The following is a 17,879-nucleotide window of genomic DNA, read 5'->3' as shown; positions in this document are numbered from 1 at the left end:
TGTTGCTAAACCAGTGCAGGAGGAGCTGTTGTCGGTGCTGACACCACTGGATTCCTGGGTGTGACCAGGATCCTTTTTCATGTCTGGTCAGTTTCACTTCCCCATTAAAAAGGACACATCCTGGCACAGCCTTGATGCTCCCTGAATTAAGCAGCCAGCCAACCCCTTTCCAGCCAGCCCACGAACAGGCAGGAATCGGACAGGTGTAGCAAATGCCTGAGAAAAGATGCACTGAAGCAAAGGAAAGTAGCCGAGGCGAGGAGTGCGATTTAACTCGGCTTTCTGTCGCACAAGACTCCAGTTGACAGAATCCGTCTGCCCCAAACTGGTGCTCAGAGCCAGGGCATGGAGAGGGGGCATCAGGAGGTTGGCGAGGAGGCTGTTTGCCGCTCCTCCTTTCAAAAATATCTGCCATGTTTCTCTCCCTCCTCCACTGCCTTTCAGACAGACGGGGCTGGTGGCCTTTGGGGCGCTGGATCTCAATCTGGAAAGGAGGAAGATGATCAAGGATGGGAGAGAGATGCACCCCAGGGGCGGGCAGTGCCCTGTTCTGTTTAACAGGGAGAAAGCGGCTTCCTGACTTTTTCTCACCAGCAAAAAAGATCTTATGAAGAAGAGTCAGATCCTAGTAGACAGAATCAGATGGTCTCAGAGGAGGTGCTGAACCCTTTCTTTAAATGGGGAAGAGCAACGATTTTCCTTGCTGCTTCTTGGGCTACTGTCTTGTTTTTAGGTTCTCATGAACGCAGATGATGAAGCCCCCGCTTCTGGAAACTCATCCAAACAAACACATGTCCGCCCGCCCGCCCCCAACCCTGGCAGCGTCTCTGCTTCCTTGTTTTCCCATCTGTTCCCCCATTCACAGATTAGCAAGGCAGGAAGGGGGGGGGGCGCAGTCTAGGTTGGATGGATTTGGGATCATCCTGATTGGGGGATTAATGAATCCCATCTTTTTACTCATCGGTCCACTTTTGCCATCAAGTCTGATGTCAGGAGTCAAGGCTGCTCAATTTTAGGTCTTCCAAAAGCTTAGACTTAAAACATGGACTAGTTAGGGGAGGAAATGTCTAAATCAAAGATGATGTGAGCTGCATTGAGGATCATCATCTGAGCCTTGTGTGTTAAGGGGACAGACTTCCTGCTAAGTTGATGCTTAAATATAAACCATAGCGTTGTATGTTTTTTCATTGACGAGACTTGAGCTTTTGAGTTCAGAATCCACTCGCAGCAAGTTTCCTGAGCATGCCATGATGATGACTCAGGCGGAGCGGGATTGCGCAACGAAAGCCGAAATCAGGAAGCACCTCTCGTTTACCTGAACTCGGGCAGCGCACGGCTAAGCAAGGAAAATCTTCTGGGTATATTAATAAACCTCGAGCCATTTACAACCCCGGCTAAGCAGTTATATATACCAACAGGTTAACCGTTGCTATTTATAACTCACCGCTCTATGGAGCCAGGATTCTCCGGCCCTCCCCGTCTCCTGTCTGTGCTTGAGAGTAACACACAGGCCCCCGGAGTGATTTACAAGGCGTTGGGTCCCATCACCCCATATTTTAAGCCGGTTGAGTACTTTTGCTTCCCTGGGGAGCTTGGTTTTGGTCTCCTAGCAACCAGAGATTCCCTTCTCTGGAAAGGAACAGCTGATGATGATGGCTTCCGGGGTGGATGAGGAAATCCCAGTTAAGAGTCGGGGAATCCCTTTCCCCTCTCCTGGCTGAGAAAGCAAGACAGAGGCCTGCTGGAGCCGGGATTGGGGTGGCCTCTCCGTCCGTGCATTTTCCGTAGCGTCCACGTGGCAGGTTTTAAGGGTGGCAGGAGGCAGCCGGGGGAGGCTCCGATCTCTCCTGCAGCCGGAGATGCAATGCCCTTTTCAAAGCTGTCTTACAAGGAATGGCAGAACTTGGGAAAAGATAGGCCACTATTTTTTTTAAAAAAAGCAATATGCCAGCTTTCCTGAGTCAATCCCACTTCTTCAAAGCAAGGACCCAAAGCTCAAAGGTTCACGGCAAGATGGATTTTAGTCGTGAAGTTACTCTGAGATGTAAAGTCCATAAGTTCTCGGCATGATGGGTTTCTCCAGGCATGTCTTTCTTAAGTGTAAGTCAGGAAAGAGGCAGGAAGCAGGAAGGCAGTTGTTTTAAAGTTACAGCGGAGGCAGCTGTGGGTTGGATTTCACAACCCGGTTTGGTTCTTCAAGGATCTCGTTAGGATCCGGTCACTCTGGAGAGGCTATTGTTGCCGAAGGAAATGGACAGTCTCATTGTTATGCATTTAAAAAAGGTCTCCTGCTTCTCCTGACAGAATTCCCCTCCCGCCAAGGGGTTGACAGGAAACCCCCCCCCCAATTTACTTCCGTCCTGCATGCATTTCTAAAGCCTGGAATAGTCACATTTTCCAGAATGTTCCAATGAGACTGACATCAACCTGGGAGGGATGCTGGAATCTGCAGCCCCAAATGTAACTTCTATAAACTCAAGTTGATTCTAGGCGGAAATGGACTCCGTCAACATCACACTGGAAAAAGAAACAGCCACCGTTGGTATTTATTGCCAGTTAGTTTAATGTCATGTAAATTATATCCCATTTCCCTCCCAGGTAAATTAGATAAACAACAAGCACTGAATCAAGGCCATTTCAAAGCAGGACCAGAAGGAAGGGAAAAGCACAGCACCCACCGCCACCAAAAGGACCCCCTCAGAGGCATCACCGCACAGCTCCTTGTGGTGATGGGAAGGATGATCAACTTTGCTGCTCTCCTCAACATACCTTCAAATCGGCAGCCTAAGTTAGCCTTAGACAGATCCTGAAGCTGAGGCTCCAATACTTTGGCCATCTCATGAGAAGAAAAGAGTCCTTGGAAAAAACCTTGATGTTAGGAAGGTGTGATGGCAAGAGGAGAAGGGGACGACCAAGGATGAGATGGCTGGACAGTGTCTGCGAAGCAACCAACATGAACCTGACACAACTCCGGGAGGCAGTAGAGGACAGGAGGGCCTGGCGTGCTCTGGTCCATGGGGTCACGAAGAGTCGGACACGACTAAACGACTAAACACACAAGTTAGCCTGCTTCACTCAGCCCGGTGGTAGGACTGGCCTTGAGCATCGGGGGGGGGGGGGGAAGTCAGAGGGAGGCCAGTTGGACAAGCCAAAGTAAGTCTGTCTGTCTGAATGTTATACTACTTATGATAATTTTGTATATCGCTCTCCATTAGTGCCAAAGTACTACTTTGGGGGGCTTACAATTTTTTAATTTGGGGGGGATGCCAGTGGCGCAGAAAACGGAGCAAAACACATGAACCAGACTTCCCTGGGATGCACAGGGCAGACATCCCAAAGTCTCTCCTTTTAAGCTTTGTGTGGCTGTGTTTTTAGCCCGTGACCCTAGCGGGGTCCTGCATTTTCTGTGTCCCATGCACAGCGCGCTGCGGTTGCTAAAAGAGCTAGAGCAAATACTAGCAGATGTGGGCGGGGGGGGGAAGGGGTCCCTTCTGCCCACACACACATCAACACACCAACACACACGCCACCTCCTATGCGGTTCCCTCTCCAGGACAGAAGCTCTGCAAGAGATTAACCCTGTGGGCCCCGGAGCCTCCTGGCCCGTGTCTCCACTCCTTGCCCAGGCCTCTCTGATTAAATCATCTTGAGGTAATTCTGCGTGTCATTGAGACAGATTATCGGGTGACCTTCTTCTGCCAGGATAGGATTGGAAGCCTGCCGCCCGGCTCCCTCCGTCTCTTCCCCATGAGCGCTGAAGGTACGATCTAGGAAGCGGCGGTTGCGCTCCTTCCAGGACCCATGGAAAGGTGCCGGGAAGCACCATGAACCCCACGCCGGAGATCCGGCCATAAGCCCAGTGGACGGAGGGAAAGGGAGGCCTCCAAGAACCACAACCGGGAGCCAAAGGGATTTGGGACTCATCCAGCCTGGCCCTCTCGGCACCCTCCGTCACCGGAGAGATGAGGTAGGTTGGCCGCTGGTCAACGGCTGTGGGTGCAAGACCGGTTGGATCTCAGTTGTAAGGTCTCTGCGCTGGGGTGCAGTCAAACAAAGAGAGAACGAAGCAGCCGTTCTATCACACAGCTGGATCAGGAGTGTGATCCTCAAATATCGGTACCGACACCACCGGTGGGACATAGACATCAACTAGATGAGTTTCCATAACACAAAATTGTGGGATGATGATGGTGATTATAATTGCTTGGTTGAATTATCTGCCAGTAAGGCTACTGCAAGTTTTTAATCTTTTATCATTATCCTTGCTTTTTTTATTTATACCCAACTGTATCACTACAATGTTCTACTAATGATTTCCTTCGTTTGTGTTTCTACTGCAGTTTTTATGTCCTTAACACTGACCCTAAATAAGAAAGGCAACAACAGAGTGCATGGTGTGGCCTTAATAGAAAGAATGGTTTATTTCTTTCATGGTGGGAACCAGGGTCCAGAGATGCAGGCGTGGGAAGGAGAGACTGTGTTTCTTCTGTTGGATGGAGAAAAAAATGCCTCTTCCGGTCTCCTCCATCTATGGACGGGCAGGCCATCTGTAGCTCCTGTGCAGATTTTAGAGGAGCTCCTATCACCTTGTGTCATTTAGGTAATAGGTGTCTCAGTCTCTATATAATCATTCCTTTCTCTGGAGGTCCTTCAGCTGAGGAACAACCTCACGGCAAATGCTCTTAGGGCTATTCTGGATTCTGATCTTGAATATATTCCCAAAGAAGGCTTTGACTCGGGCTGGGATAAGAATCTCAACCAGAGTCAAAGCCTGCTTTTGGAATCTAAATCTTGTTTTTTTTCCCCCTTTGCTTCCACTCATCACAACAACCCTGCAAAGTAGTGTATGCTAGAGAGGCTTCTGAAAGTGCAATCTATTAACACTTCTAAAGTGCATCGTTCATGCACTTCACTTCTTAGAGAGGGTTGTTGTTTCACTTTGGTAGACATAAGAAAGCAAAATAAAAGCCATAGGGTATACTTGTTGAATTTGGAGGATTTCTATAGGTTTTATAGGAATACATGAAAATGCCCTGCCAAAGATGGGCTGTTTCTAGCACATACCTATGTTCTCCTCAAGCATCACTGTCTGAGGCACAAACCTCCCTCTCACACTGCCAAGTCATTCTCCGCTTGCAGTATGTTAATCTGAGTGTAGCAATTGATTTTCAAAGAAAATTAAGGCTGCCGTCCTACGCACACTTGCAGGGCAGTTAATTCCACCAAAGCCAGCAAGATGGGGGGAAATGCATCCGATTACTCCGCAGGGGGTGTTTTTAATAAACCGCACAGACCGCTCGCTTCCAATGCACACTTTGTTTTTCCTTGAGGGGAAATGCCCACCCAATGCGGTGATCTGCTTCTCCGTGAAATGGGTAGAGGCTCCTTCTGTGAATCTTTTGGCACATCTGGTTGTGCCCAGTGTAGAACTGGGGCCGTTCACATACAAGGTGTGCACCCTGCAGAGAAACAAAAGGTGAGCAGGGCAGGAAAAAGGGCCACAGACAAGGAATTTGTCTCCAGGTGTTTGCTCGCAGTTGGTGTGCAGCTGGTTTGGTTGGTTGGTTGGTTGGTTGGTTGGTTGGTTGGTTGCGTTTATTTTCCAATTTTCCTCCATGGAGCCCAAGGTTGAACAAATGGTGCCCTCTTATTTTGCCTTCCTACCAACCCTATGAGATAGGTTGGCGCGTAACTACCCCAAAGTCACCCACTGAGCATCATGGCCCAGTAGGGATTTGTACAACCATCCTCTCCCCCCAGTTCCTGTGTGACAGTCCCCACAATGCCAGGCTAGCATTGTGAGATATGTGCTCTCCACTCAGCTTATTTAGCAGCTGACTTGAGAGTGATCCCTTGTACATCAACCAAAAGAGGACCCTGATTTCCATGAAATGACTCGTGCTGACATTGATACACAGACATAAAATGGGGGGTACTGTTTAGAGCTTGAATGACATTGCAGTGCTTCCTTGACCAGGAAGGAGAGTCAGCAGGTAACTTACAGCCTGCTGAGTCTCCTGTCCAAGTGCTGCTAACCCTGATGGGGACGTCAGAGGCCTCAGTCTTCCTTCATTTGACCCTTTCTCTTCAAATTGGCCTTGCTCTGAGCAGCCTTCCAAAAGATGCCTCATCTCTTTAAAAGAAGGGAGATGGGGGTCACTACCTTAGAATAATTCAGTGCAAGGCCAGCACCTACTATGATTCAGAAGAAGGCAGCCACTTCAAGCGACAGGTCTGACATTTCGTAATGTCTGGGACTTAGATTTGTTCAGCATATTCGTCATAATTCTCTTCATCGGGCTGGTAAAATGTGAAAATATCTACAGACTTGGGTCCCTATGCAGAATTCCCTGGACTTTCCAATGTCCCTGTTGCTTAGTTATAGCATCATTGTAGGCATCCTTCAGTCTCGAGAGACTATGGTATCGTGCTCTGTATGGAGGTCTTGGAACAGTGTCTTGTGTGGCTGAGAAGGCCAATTCGAGAGTGACAATCCCTTCCACACTGGAGACAAATCCAATCTGTTATAGCAATGATGGCAGAATTGCTGTGCACACCTGCACATTTTCCTTTGGAAACACACATCATTGTTTCCCCTGTTGCTTCCTCCCAGGTACCTGTGCAAGGGGTTGCGGCCATGTTTTCAAGCTATGCCCTATGGTTTTCAGCAGTCTTTCTCCCAAGCATACGTACGGCTGACTTAGAGCCTCAACCTACAGAGTGCTCTGCATCATGGGCTCCTGCAGAGAATACCAGATGTACAGGAAAGAGAAACAGATGTTTGCCACCCTGCCCTGCTGATAGGCTTCCTAGAGGCTGGTGGGCGTCTTGGGAGGAGACCGTGGGACAACGTTGTCCGCACAATGGAAGTTTTCCAAGCTATGTTTACCAGCCACATTATGGTGACAATAATTTAGATCCTAAAGGGCTGTTTAAGGATGGTTGGAATACTGAGGTGTCTAGACCTTCTGAAGACAATCAAAGGCCCAAACAGCCATGTCTGACACCCTTTTCTCTCCTTTCCTATGTACCCCAAAGAATCCCATCCCATTGATTATTGGGGGCCAAACTAATGGCTCTACTTTATGCTGCAGATTTCCAGAGGAAGCCACCCAACCTAGTGTTGCCAAACACCCCCCCCCCCTGCACCCACCTGATGTGGCAGCCTAGCATTTTCACTGCTGACGGTTTCCAGGAATTGGGTATTTCGTAACAGCTGTGGCAATGAGGATTATGACTCCAAGCACAGCTAAGCAGCCCAGGCAATGGACAAAAGCTGATTGGGACAGAGTTGCAAGAGTTTCCCCCTTTCCTTCTCCTCTGTTTCCCAGGGACGAGATGCTATCTTGTCCTAGACGGGTGGTGCCTGCAGGAAACCATGGAAATGATGCCCATTCTCCATGCATGCCCTCTTGACCTGCTGGTTGCTTTGAAGGATGCAAACTGGGAGCGGGATGTAAGAGCCAAACCCTCACTCCACCCAAATCTGCAGCCACGTGGAATTTCCATGTGAACGGTTGTGTCTCCCAATCTTCAGAGGGGAAGCCATCCTTTCTCAGCTTGTACCCTCCAGAAATTTTGCACGGCTGCCACCGTCATCCCTAGACAGCTGAGGCTAGAAGGGCCCAGTCGACGGAGTAAGGAAAAGCAGCTTGTCTACAGGGAGATTTAGATCTTCCTCCTGTCTTCAAGTTTTTAATTTTCTTGTAAAGGGGACCTAAAAACGTGGCTCTACAGGATGACCTACAACGTTTAGAATTTTTTTTAAAAAACTGAAGTTTATCTTTATGTAGCAAATAGCATTTGAGAAGGCTATTTTTTCTCAGGATGAGGGCTCTGGGGTCAAAAGTCTCCAGCGTCAGACTTTCAGACCTGACCTCAGTACTGCTCCCCAGTCCTTTGTGCTGTGATTTTAAAAAAAATGTAAAGAGACCGAGGGCTCCATTCACGGATGTCCAATGCCTTTGTAAACAGCTGTCCGGGTACCATTGGGTTACAACATCTGTCAGCTCTAACCAGCATCATCAGTGGCAAGTGAGGCTGAGAGTCAATCCAGTTGCTGTGGGAAGCCCACATTTTGCTCAGGCCTTCATTAAACCCTGAGACCCCAACGCTTGCTTGCTGTCATACCCATATTTGCTTTCAAACTCACACTTCCATGCATGTGTCACTCTGCATTTTCTAAAAAATGAATACCTTGCCCCTCAACCAGCTGTGCATTCTTGGCTGCGGAAGGAGAGGCTTCACCCCAAAACGCCTGCGTGGTACCCCCCCATCTCAATCGTGAAGTGTCTGGGCACTCATATTTGTGCTGTGTACTAGGAGCCTTCTTCCCTGAAGAATAGGTTAAGCAGAGACATGGATGGCTACTCCAAAATTACCTTTCTCTTAAGAAAATGGGGGGGGGGGGAAGCTGTAGGACTCATAACCGGATAACACAAATCTTTTAAAATGCATCTCAAAAGCCAGCTAAAAAGTAACTCTGAAAAGTCATTAGAAAGCATTACTCAAAATGGGGCTCCAGTAAAGTAACTTTGGTCCCACTTGTTACACAGTTTGAAATATAAGTCCATAACTTATATGTTATTCCCCCAAAAGCAAAAGATTCCTCTATATAAGGTAGAATATAAATTGTATAATAAAAAGGAACTAGATGGAGACAATGAGGCAGCTTTTGTGCAGGTAGCTTGGCTCTTTTCCATCATTAAGTGGCAGGCTTCCCCCTTGCCCTCAAGACACAGGCAGTTCCTCTCAAAGACCTCCTTGCATAAGGTTCAAAATGCATCTGTCTGTCTGTCTGTCTGTCTGTCTGTCTGTCTACTTGATGCCAGCATGTTGAAGAAAGTGCTCAGTTATGCAAAGGTCCCGTGTCTGGATGTCAAATTAAACCAGCTTTGTGACTAAGTGCTCTGGCACGCTGGGGTCAAGCCGTGCCTCATGGGCAGAAGGTTCTCAGGCTTGGTCTTGACCGGTCCCTGTCGTCGTCGTCGTCCTCCTCCTCCCAGCTGGCACCAGCCCAGACTCCCTTTGACTGGGAAGGAAGGCTGTTGATGCCCACAGCCTTCCTGTAGCATCAACAAGGCTATTATGTCATGTAATGGGCTTAGCCATCTGCTATTATACTGTCACCCCTACACCCCAAACAAACAATGGGCATGCCACCGGACTGGGCTGTAAACCCATTATTTCAACACAGCCGATGCCTCGCCAGCATGGGGAAACCCGGGCTTGATCTCGCTCGCTCGGTCTGTCACACCCACACACCCCACGCACCATCTGGCACGAAGGCAGGCCACTGCAGAAGGATCAGCTCAAGGGGAAGGTTATTCCTCTCCTCCCCAGAACCCAGACGATTTAGCTCCTGGCCTGTTTTGCCCTGGCGAGTTCCAGCCAGGAGCAGAAGGGCTTCCCAGCTGGGAGCCTGCAGGCAAACAGAGGCACCCGGCGCTACTTAAATAGGCATTCTCTGTCTCCGGAGAGGGGGGATTACTCAGTTGGGTGACATCTGCTGAGGGTGATGAGATGGACGAGGGATTCTTAGGACCCTCGTCAAGCATTCTTTGGGCGAAAGGTTGACAGCTGGGGAAGACATATATATGTAGATGTGTAAATGTTCGGATCAGCACGCCAACCCTCTTGGGAGGGCCGTTTTTGGAAAGCCAACATTTAGGCATTCAAACCTTGCTTTCTGGGCTGTCAGTTTTCCCAATCCAGAATTTCTCATTTGGCAAAGGGTTTCCCTGCCACCTTTGAATGGGGGATTTTGCACATTGCCTTTTCCTTAGCATCCATTTAATATAGTGGTTCCGAACATGACGGTCCCCGGAAGCCTTCGCCATCAGCTGCACCGGCCATGATTTTTGGGAGTTGCAGTCCAAGAACATCCAGGGACCCAAGATGGTGAGGCCACCGATTTAGTGTCCATGGAAGCTGCTGTCTGTGACTGTCTTGAATAATATGGTGATTTGGGGACCGATAACGCTCTGGATCTGTTCTCTCACATCTGCAGCCGCTCTCCTGCAGCCGAGCGCTCCTGGCTCCAGTGCACAAAGACGGCCACCCAACTAACCTTTGGAAACAACCTTTGCTCGACTTTAAGAGGATCTGGTGCTTTAAGTGGTCCTCACCCTGAATCAGGTGTACTCTGAGCAAAGGAGGGTAAACATGGAAAGCTTGAACATTTCTCTCCAGCTTTCTCTCCCTTGCCTGGTGAGCTCATTGTCAAGGAGGGAACTGGGAATCAGGATACTTAGAACAACTAGTTTTTGAAACTTGTCAAACTGCCTGTGTTTCTCCAGGAGAATCTCCCTCAATGCTCTGGGAGTATGATGACCTCCAGAAACACATGCCACTTCTTATCCCAGTAAACCTGTCTGTGGAGTACTGGGTTCAAGGATTCAGTTTCCTGTGACCCAGCTGGTGAACGTTTGGCTCTTCAAACCTTTGGGACTACAACTCCCATACTCCTTCACCATTGGCAATACATGCTGGGAATTCTGGAGGTTATTTCCCTTAATGCGGGATCGGATCCTTGGAAAGCCACTGATTTCCCAAGAGGATCTGAGCTGAACACAATGGGTGAAGTGTTTTCTGGGGTCCTCAGTTCTGCTTCATGGCTGGCTCAAGAAGGGATTTTGGCTAGAGTCTTCCAAGCGCTTCAGCCCCCTTTTGCTTCCCTGCAGAGTAATCCTCCCTGTTCTTTTGTCTTCTTCTCCGGAAGGATCCTGCACCGGAGGAGGCATAAAGCCCAAAGTTAACCTTGCGTTGAAGCCACCATGGTTTTGCCTGTTACAAGCAGCAACATGGAGTTGCAGCCGGAGAGGGGCCTTTGCACCCGCACCGCCCACGCCAAATGGCGGCCGAAATGGGAAGAGTCCCGAAGCCGCAGAAACTCCATTCCTCCTGCAAAGACGCCCACCGCCAAGCACATGTTGGCCTACCTGCCTCGGCCTCCCACAGAAACGAGCAGTTACGGGACCTTCCCCCAGAAGGTGAGGCACCCAGTGGGATTCTGGTCACTGTTATTTGCTGTCAAGTTGCTTTTGACTTATGGGGATCCAAGGACCAGTGGCCTCCAGGAGGTCCTGTCATCCAGAGCTCTACTGAGGTCATGAAAACTCAAGACCATGCCTTCTTTCATGGGACCGATGCATCTCACGTCAAGTGAGAGGCTCCTCTCCAGTTAGGTCTTATGATATTCCTTATCCCAAATCAAAAAGAAATTTAGCTGTGTGGTCCATCCAAGGTGGCTATTTCAGGATTATAATCATTAATCGGGATGCTGGGTTTCCTCCAGGAAGATAGGACTCTTTCGCGCCCCCCCTTACAAAGTTGAGTTTCATGACTAGAGCACTGATGAAAAATAACCATACTTCCTGCAAGTCCCCTTAAGAGTCAAATAGGCAGTGAGATAACTAAGGACTCACTCTGCCTTGTAAGAACCAGGTCAATGAAATAAAACATACATGACCTGACTACTGTATTTATTTTCTGCATGCGTGAGGCTGACTGGATAGCTCAGTGAGTTGGGTACTTGGCTTCAGAGTTGGGAGTCTGTCCTGTTTTTAATTCAGTTATTTTACCACACCTCTCTCGGGTGGACCGTGTAGGCGGAAAACCCGTTTGTGAATACGGCAAGTAATAACACTAATAATTGACAAGTGTTTGGAGGAAGGACAGAGAAGGAAGCAACATCATGGCCTTTAATGCGTTCCTTTCTGTTTGCAGCCAGAAATGATAGCCGTCCCCATGGACCCTTTAGACGAGAGCCACCAGCAAACGGAAACCACCGCCACCAAACGAAGTGCCCTGACGTGCAACTACGTCTCTGCGTCCTGCAGCTCAAACATCCCCAACAACCGGTCGGCCCTTCTCCAGAGGCGGCCCAGCACCGTGGAGGCGGTGGTGCCGAGCAGACACCGGCCCAGTGTCTCCATCAACACGGAGGAGCTGCCCAAATACCACCGGTCGTCCCGGACGGATCCTCCTCCGCCGACTTTTCTGCGGGAATTAAATGCACGGCTCTATCCCCAGTATGCTTTCAGCGCCCCCAACATCATCAGCTCCGGGAGGAACAAAACACCGACCCGTAGCGTCATCTCCGCGCCGGCTTCTGAAAAGGGGGGCCAGAACCGGCGCTGTAAACTCATGGACGACGACCGGCAGTTTGGTGGGGGCAACAAGCAACAGAGGCAGCGCTACGTCACCAAAGTGGGGAAATGCCAGGTGAACTTGGGCAACATTCAGGAAAAGAAGAGGTTCCTGTCGGACATCTTTACCACCATTGTGGACCTCAAGTACCGCTGGTTCCTCTTTGTCTTCAGCATATGTTACATCATCACCTGGGTGGTCTTTGCCATCATCTACTACTTCGATGCCTGGATACGGGATGATGTCAACCATATAGGTGACCCGGAGTGGAAACCTTGCATCGAGAACCTCGATAGTTTCATCTCTTCCTTGCTGTTTTCTGTTGAAAGTCAACGGACCATTGGCTACGGTTCTCGGATCGTGACGGCCAACTGCTCGGAAGGTGTTATCTTGTTAATGGCCCAGTCCATCATTGGCTCCATGATCGATGCCCTCATGGTAGGGTGTATGTTTGTCAAAATCTCTAGACCCAAGAAGCGTGCCCAGACCTTAATATTCAGCAAGAAGTGCGTGATCTCCCATCGGGATGATCAGCTCTGCCTCATGTTCCGTATCGGAGACCTTCGCGACAGCCACATGGTAGATGCAAAAATAAGGGCCAAGTTGATTAAATCCCGGCAAACCAAGGAAGGCGAGTTCATCCCGCTAGAGCAGTCAGAACTCAACTTGGGCTACGATACAGGGGAGGACCGGCTCTTCCTGGTGGAGCCACAGATCATCTGCCACATCATCAACGAGAACAGCCCTTTCTGGGAGATGTCTGCAGAGGCACTGAAGAAGGAGCAATTTGAAATCATCATCATCCTTGAAGGCATTGTGGAAGCCACAGGTGGGTAAGCTGTGAGGTAAAAACTGGGGGAAATCTGGGGAAGCCATGGCCGTGTTCTAGAGATGTGTTTCGATGGTCCTGCCATCCTTCCCCACCCCAAAATGCCTTGAGGTATCTTTGGGGAACCTCCTGTTGGCTTTCTGGTTCAACTCTGGAGAAAATGCGAAGTAGTGTCGTGGATAGAGTGTTGGACGAGGGCCAGTGAGGCCTGAGTTCAAATCTTGGCTCAGCCACGGAAACTCACTGGGCAGTGGTAGAATGGGTAAAACGACTCCTAGAACCTCTTACATATTCTGGAATCTCTAGTAAGGCCACCATAAGCCTGAACGGAGTTGACAACACGTAACACATACCTAACACGCTCAGTTCTGGATCTTGCCCTTAAATGATTTCTTCTTTTATACCCAGGAGAGTAGACAGGATGGCTTATGACACAACGCCAATAACGAAATAGGCAACAGAAGAGTAGCAATTAAACACCCTTTCATCAAAGGCTTAAAAAATCATCATGGACCAAAAGCCTGAGGGAACAAGAAGGGCGCTGGTGTCAGACAAGTCTTCACAGGGCAAGAATCCTACAGACTGGGTGCCACAGCTGAAAAGGCCGCGTCCTTGGGGCCGACCGTTTCAGATGACAATTAGCAGTTCCCAATGTTTCTAGGAAGAAGAAACATCAATGGCTGGCTGTTGAAAGAGATCCGTCACCGTGTATCCCAGATACGGTGATCGATCCTCTTTCTCGCGGGATTGATCACCATGTGGGTGGTACTCCGTGCGTCAACTTGGTAGGGAAAGTTCGTGCAAAAGTGAGCACGACTGAGAAACAGAAATTTAATGGTGCTGAGGACATTTTTTTTAGCAAGTGCTCTCTGAATGTTTACTTTGGTGGCTGGGATGAGGCTTTGATTGTTGTCCCGGAAATGGAGGTGGGCGGGTGAAGCTGTTATTCTGCCAGTGGGTTGGCCCATGAAACCCAAAAAGGCAGGCTGACCCTGGAGATGTCAAAGGAAGGTTAAGAGGAGAACACTCCAGAACACATTGGTATCCAAATTTCGGGAAGATCCCTTTAATCCGCAGGAGAACTATCCACTGATTCATTTATACGCTGCCAGAAAATGCTAAATATAAAATCATAGCAGTTGGCATTTAGAGGTCTTTCCAGGTTGTGTATTTATCACAACTGGTAACAAGACGGAGCCAGAGACCACACGTTTAGGGTTTGATACTATCATGGTTTTCGGCATCCACTGCGGGGGCTTGGAACCAATCTCTCGTGGATACTGAGGTCTTACTGTAGGTGTAGCTTATTTGGAATTAGTTACAATTCCTCTGGCCCACTGAAAATTTTTCTTAACCCCCCCTTGCCCCCCAGGAATGACTTGTCAAGCCCGGACATCGTATGTGGAAGATGAGATCCTGTGGGGCTACCGTTTCGAGCCTTGCATGACGTTGGAAAAAGGCGCCTTCCGTGTTGATTACACCAAGTTTGAGAAAACGTTTGAAGTTCAGACCCCCGGGATCAGTGCCCGAGAGATGTATGAACAGAAGGAGCTGGAAAACCAGGACCGGTCGACTCTCAGCTTGTATTGGGATCATTTGGTGCACCCTTGCCTTTCAGCAGAACTCAACCACGAAGGGCCCCCCGGAGAGGGGCCCTTTGATGAAAACGTCTCCAGGTTGGGTTTCTCCAATATCACAGAGGAGAGAAGCAATGACTACCAGAACCCAGAGGCCAGTGTTTAAGTGACCTTGAGATGTGGCTGGAAGCGGACGCCTTTGAGGTTGGCAAGAGAGGACGCATCCCGATTGAGAATCCGGCTTCCTCCCGCTGTGGCTGTTTTGAGCTCCCTAGCAAAGCCACTTGGAAAGAAGGTGTGATCCAGAGCTTCTGTTGGGGGAAGCCTGAGGACAAGGTCAGGAAGTCTTGTGTGCAACCACCGGTGGGTGACTTCAGATGGCCAATTGCCGATTTTCCATCTCTGTGGAGTGAAGATCCTGCCCAGGACTCGCATTGCGTTACGGAACTGCTCTGGGGCTGGCAGTTCCGTAACGCAATGCGAGTCCTGGGCAGGCTCTGGGAAGAGCCACCTTGTGTTCCTGAATGGGTGTACGATTAGGAGCCTTGGTTTCTGTGACCAGAAGTCAAAGGGGGAACCCCGTAACACTTTCCAAAAACTTTCTTTAAAAGGGAACTCTCCACTGTAATCACTTTCGTCAAAGCTGATGAATTTGCACACGTTCCCTTAAATTCCTTTTTTAATTGCTTTGAGATAAACCAGGGGGGGAAACATGGGTCGCATTCCACAGTGTCCTGGGGGCTCTCTCTCTCTAACCCTTATGGCTCTCCCCAGCACTGTGCACCTTACAGAAGGTGCTTGAGGCTGCATTGGCCCAGTGACAGCTCTGGGTGCAAATACGAAAGTCTCTCTCATTCTTTTTTTTCTACAGTGCCATACAAAACTGTCACAAAAACATTCTCCTCTGTTCCCTGCCCGTGTGCATAGCTGGAACCATCTTCCTTTTTCTTTGCCTAAGAGAAGCCTTTTGCTCCTGAACTCATTTTATGGTCCTTTTGCTGTGGCTGCTAAGTGGGCTTATTTTTACAAGAAGCCATGCTCTTTTGTAACAAGAACACGAAGAACAGGACGAGGTGGGGGGCAAACAAATAAAAGCTTTTGTCTTGAGCCCTGTGTATCTTGATCCCTCTTTTGGTGGTGTGCATGAGGTGGGACGTCGTTCCACTATTTATACAGTATAGCATTTTATCAAAATGGATTTAGCAATTTGGTGGTGGGGGGGGGACAAAACAGAATCACTGAGAATATTGAACTAGGGGAAAAGTTCTGGAAATCCTGAAGCTGTCCGAAGTGTGATATTTGGGTAATGGTGTGGGTGTGAAGACAATCTGATACAAGGAGAATCTGATATGTTTTCAAAACTGTATGTTAAATATTTTGTTGCTTAAATCAATACTTAGTTTTACGTCTTACATTTAATTGTGTTATTGTAGTACCTTCTGAAACTGGCTAACGCCTCAACCTCTTTACGAACCTTAACATGGACAGCTAAATGCAACTTAACTAAAGAAATCAGGTCTATATGAGAAAATATCTAAATTTTTGAAGTTATTCTGCTGTTTAAAGCCGCTGTGTAAGCAAATTTAGTTTTTGCAAGCTTCATATCAACAGAGAAAGACACTGACGAGCAGGTAATTAATAGTTACCCGATTTCTTTAGTAGGTCAGACTAGACTCAGACAATGCTTCATCATCTCCTAAGCCAGTGCCTGCCTGCAGGGAGTGATTAGAGGCTCTTTAACTGTCAGCATGTAAAAATGCCCAGCACTATTCTTACCAGCTCAGCCTCCCACCTGTAATTTGAGGTGTGCTCTTTGACATACCTAATGTTCTTTGCATGCATTATTTGCAGGCGTGTGGTTTTAATTAATCAAATTTTAACCGAAATCGCTACAAAGACTCACCAGGCAGTTAGTCATACACATAATTAGGCTCACTTCAAGACGATGGCCTTTTTAATTAACCTTTTTTTCCCCTTGGGATTACAAATTGGACCTGAAAAAAGACTGAAAGCATTTGTTTGCTGTGGCTGGAAAGACATTCCATTCAAACTGATGGGAAATGTCTGACTGAGCTTGCTAAGGGGTCATAGAGCATCCAACTATTTGCCACACCTGTGTTTTTGAGCCCGTGAAGATTTGTTTTCTTATTTATTTAAAATATTTTTTACCCTTTATCCTGAAAAAGGCCATATTGGCTTACATTATTCAAACTACAATACTGAAAGTTAAAAGCAGTTTATTCAAATATTTAAAAAGGACTAATAACATATTAAAAGTGTTATGTAAAAGCATTACTAAAAACAGATTTAGAAACAATAAAACACAAGCAATCCCATTTTAAAACCTCTCCCAAACAGCCGGTCCACTCAGGGAAAAACCTGCCTGAAGAGAAAGGTCTTTGCCTGCTGGTGGAAGGACAGCAAAGAGGGGGCCAGCCTGTCCTCCAGTGGCAGGGAGTTCCATAGTCTGGGAGCAGCGACAGTGAATATATTTATTCATTGTATATTTAGCAAGAAGCCCCCACAACAACTGGCACAATGTGAATGTGACTTGCGTAAACAAATGTTCAGAAACTATAATTTACTAACAGTTTTGGATCTTTTGAGTCTGAAATGCAGAACTTGCTATGGCTTGGTTGATACATTTTAAGATGGAATTTCCCCATTTAAGAATATATATAATTTAGCTTTTCTGACAATCTTACCAAAACTTTTGAAATGAAGGGGAAAACAGCTGAAGTACTTGCTTGGGGATACTTAATTCCTCTATAGAACTGCACTGTAAGTGTGCAGTGTGGCTGCCTGGCCTTGTAACACAGGACGCCTGGACTGTGACTATGGCCTTCTAGGCTGAAATACTTCTGTTGGTCAGCCATCCCTCTCCCAAGGGTGCTATTTTGCCTGCTGGTGCTCCTCACTTGGAGGCTCTGGGCCTCTGAGAACAAGCAGATTTATTTATTTATTTATTTATTTATTTATTTATTTATTTATTTATTTATTTATTTATTATTGCTACATTTCTCCCAACAAGGGACCCAAAGCGGCTCACAAGATTAAAAATGCACACAATTAAAAAACCCAATTAAGTTAAGTATCAAAAGATAAATTAAACAATATGTGATTTAAAAATTAAATTAAAAAATGAAAACATGGAAAAGATTAAATTTGCTGAAATGTGTGCATATGCGTGTGTATATACAAAGACATACATATACTGTATCTATAAAAACCTGCCAATTCTCAAAGTGAAGAGCAGTTAGACAAGAGAGATAAGCCTCTCTATAGAGACAGACAGACAGACAGACAGAGACATGCGCGCGCAC

At 47.8% G+C, this 17,879-nt stretch overlaps 1 protein-coding gene across 1 annotated transcript; it reads left to right on the top strand.

The window, feature by feature from the left end:
- Positions 1–3,694: 3,694 nt before the first annotated feature.
- On the top strand, positions 3,695–16,934 carry LOC110079406 (G protein-activated inward rectifier potassium channel 4). Its single transcript, XM_020794460.3, has 4 exons — positions 3,695–3,967; positions 10,721–10,991; positions 11,728–12,979; positions 14,352–16,934. Exons 2-4 carry the CDS (start codon positions 10,776–10,778, stop codon positions 14,720–14,722), a joined length of 1,839 nt encoding a protein of 612 aa, XP_020650119.3. The 5' UTR covers positions 3,695–3,967; positions 10,721–10,775; the 3' UTR covers positions 14,723–16,934.
- Positions 16,935–17,879: the final 945 nt, after the last annotated feature.

This window comes from Pogona vitticeps, chromosome 8, assembly GCF_051106095.1.
Source record: "Pogona vitticeps strain Pit_001003342236 chromosome 8, PviZW2.1, whole genome shotgun sequence".
In the NCBI taxonomy this organism is placed as follows: domain Eukaryota; kingdom Metazoa; phylum Chordata; class Lepidosauria; order Squamata; family Agamidae; genus Pogona; species Pogona vitticeps.
This window is presented reverse-complemented; position numbering and strand designations above follow the sequence as displayed.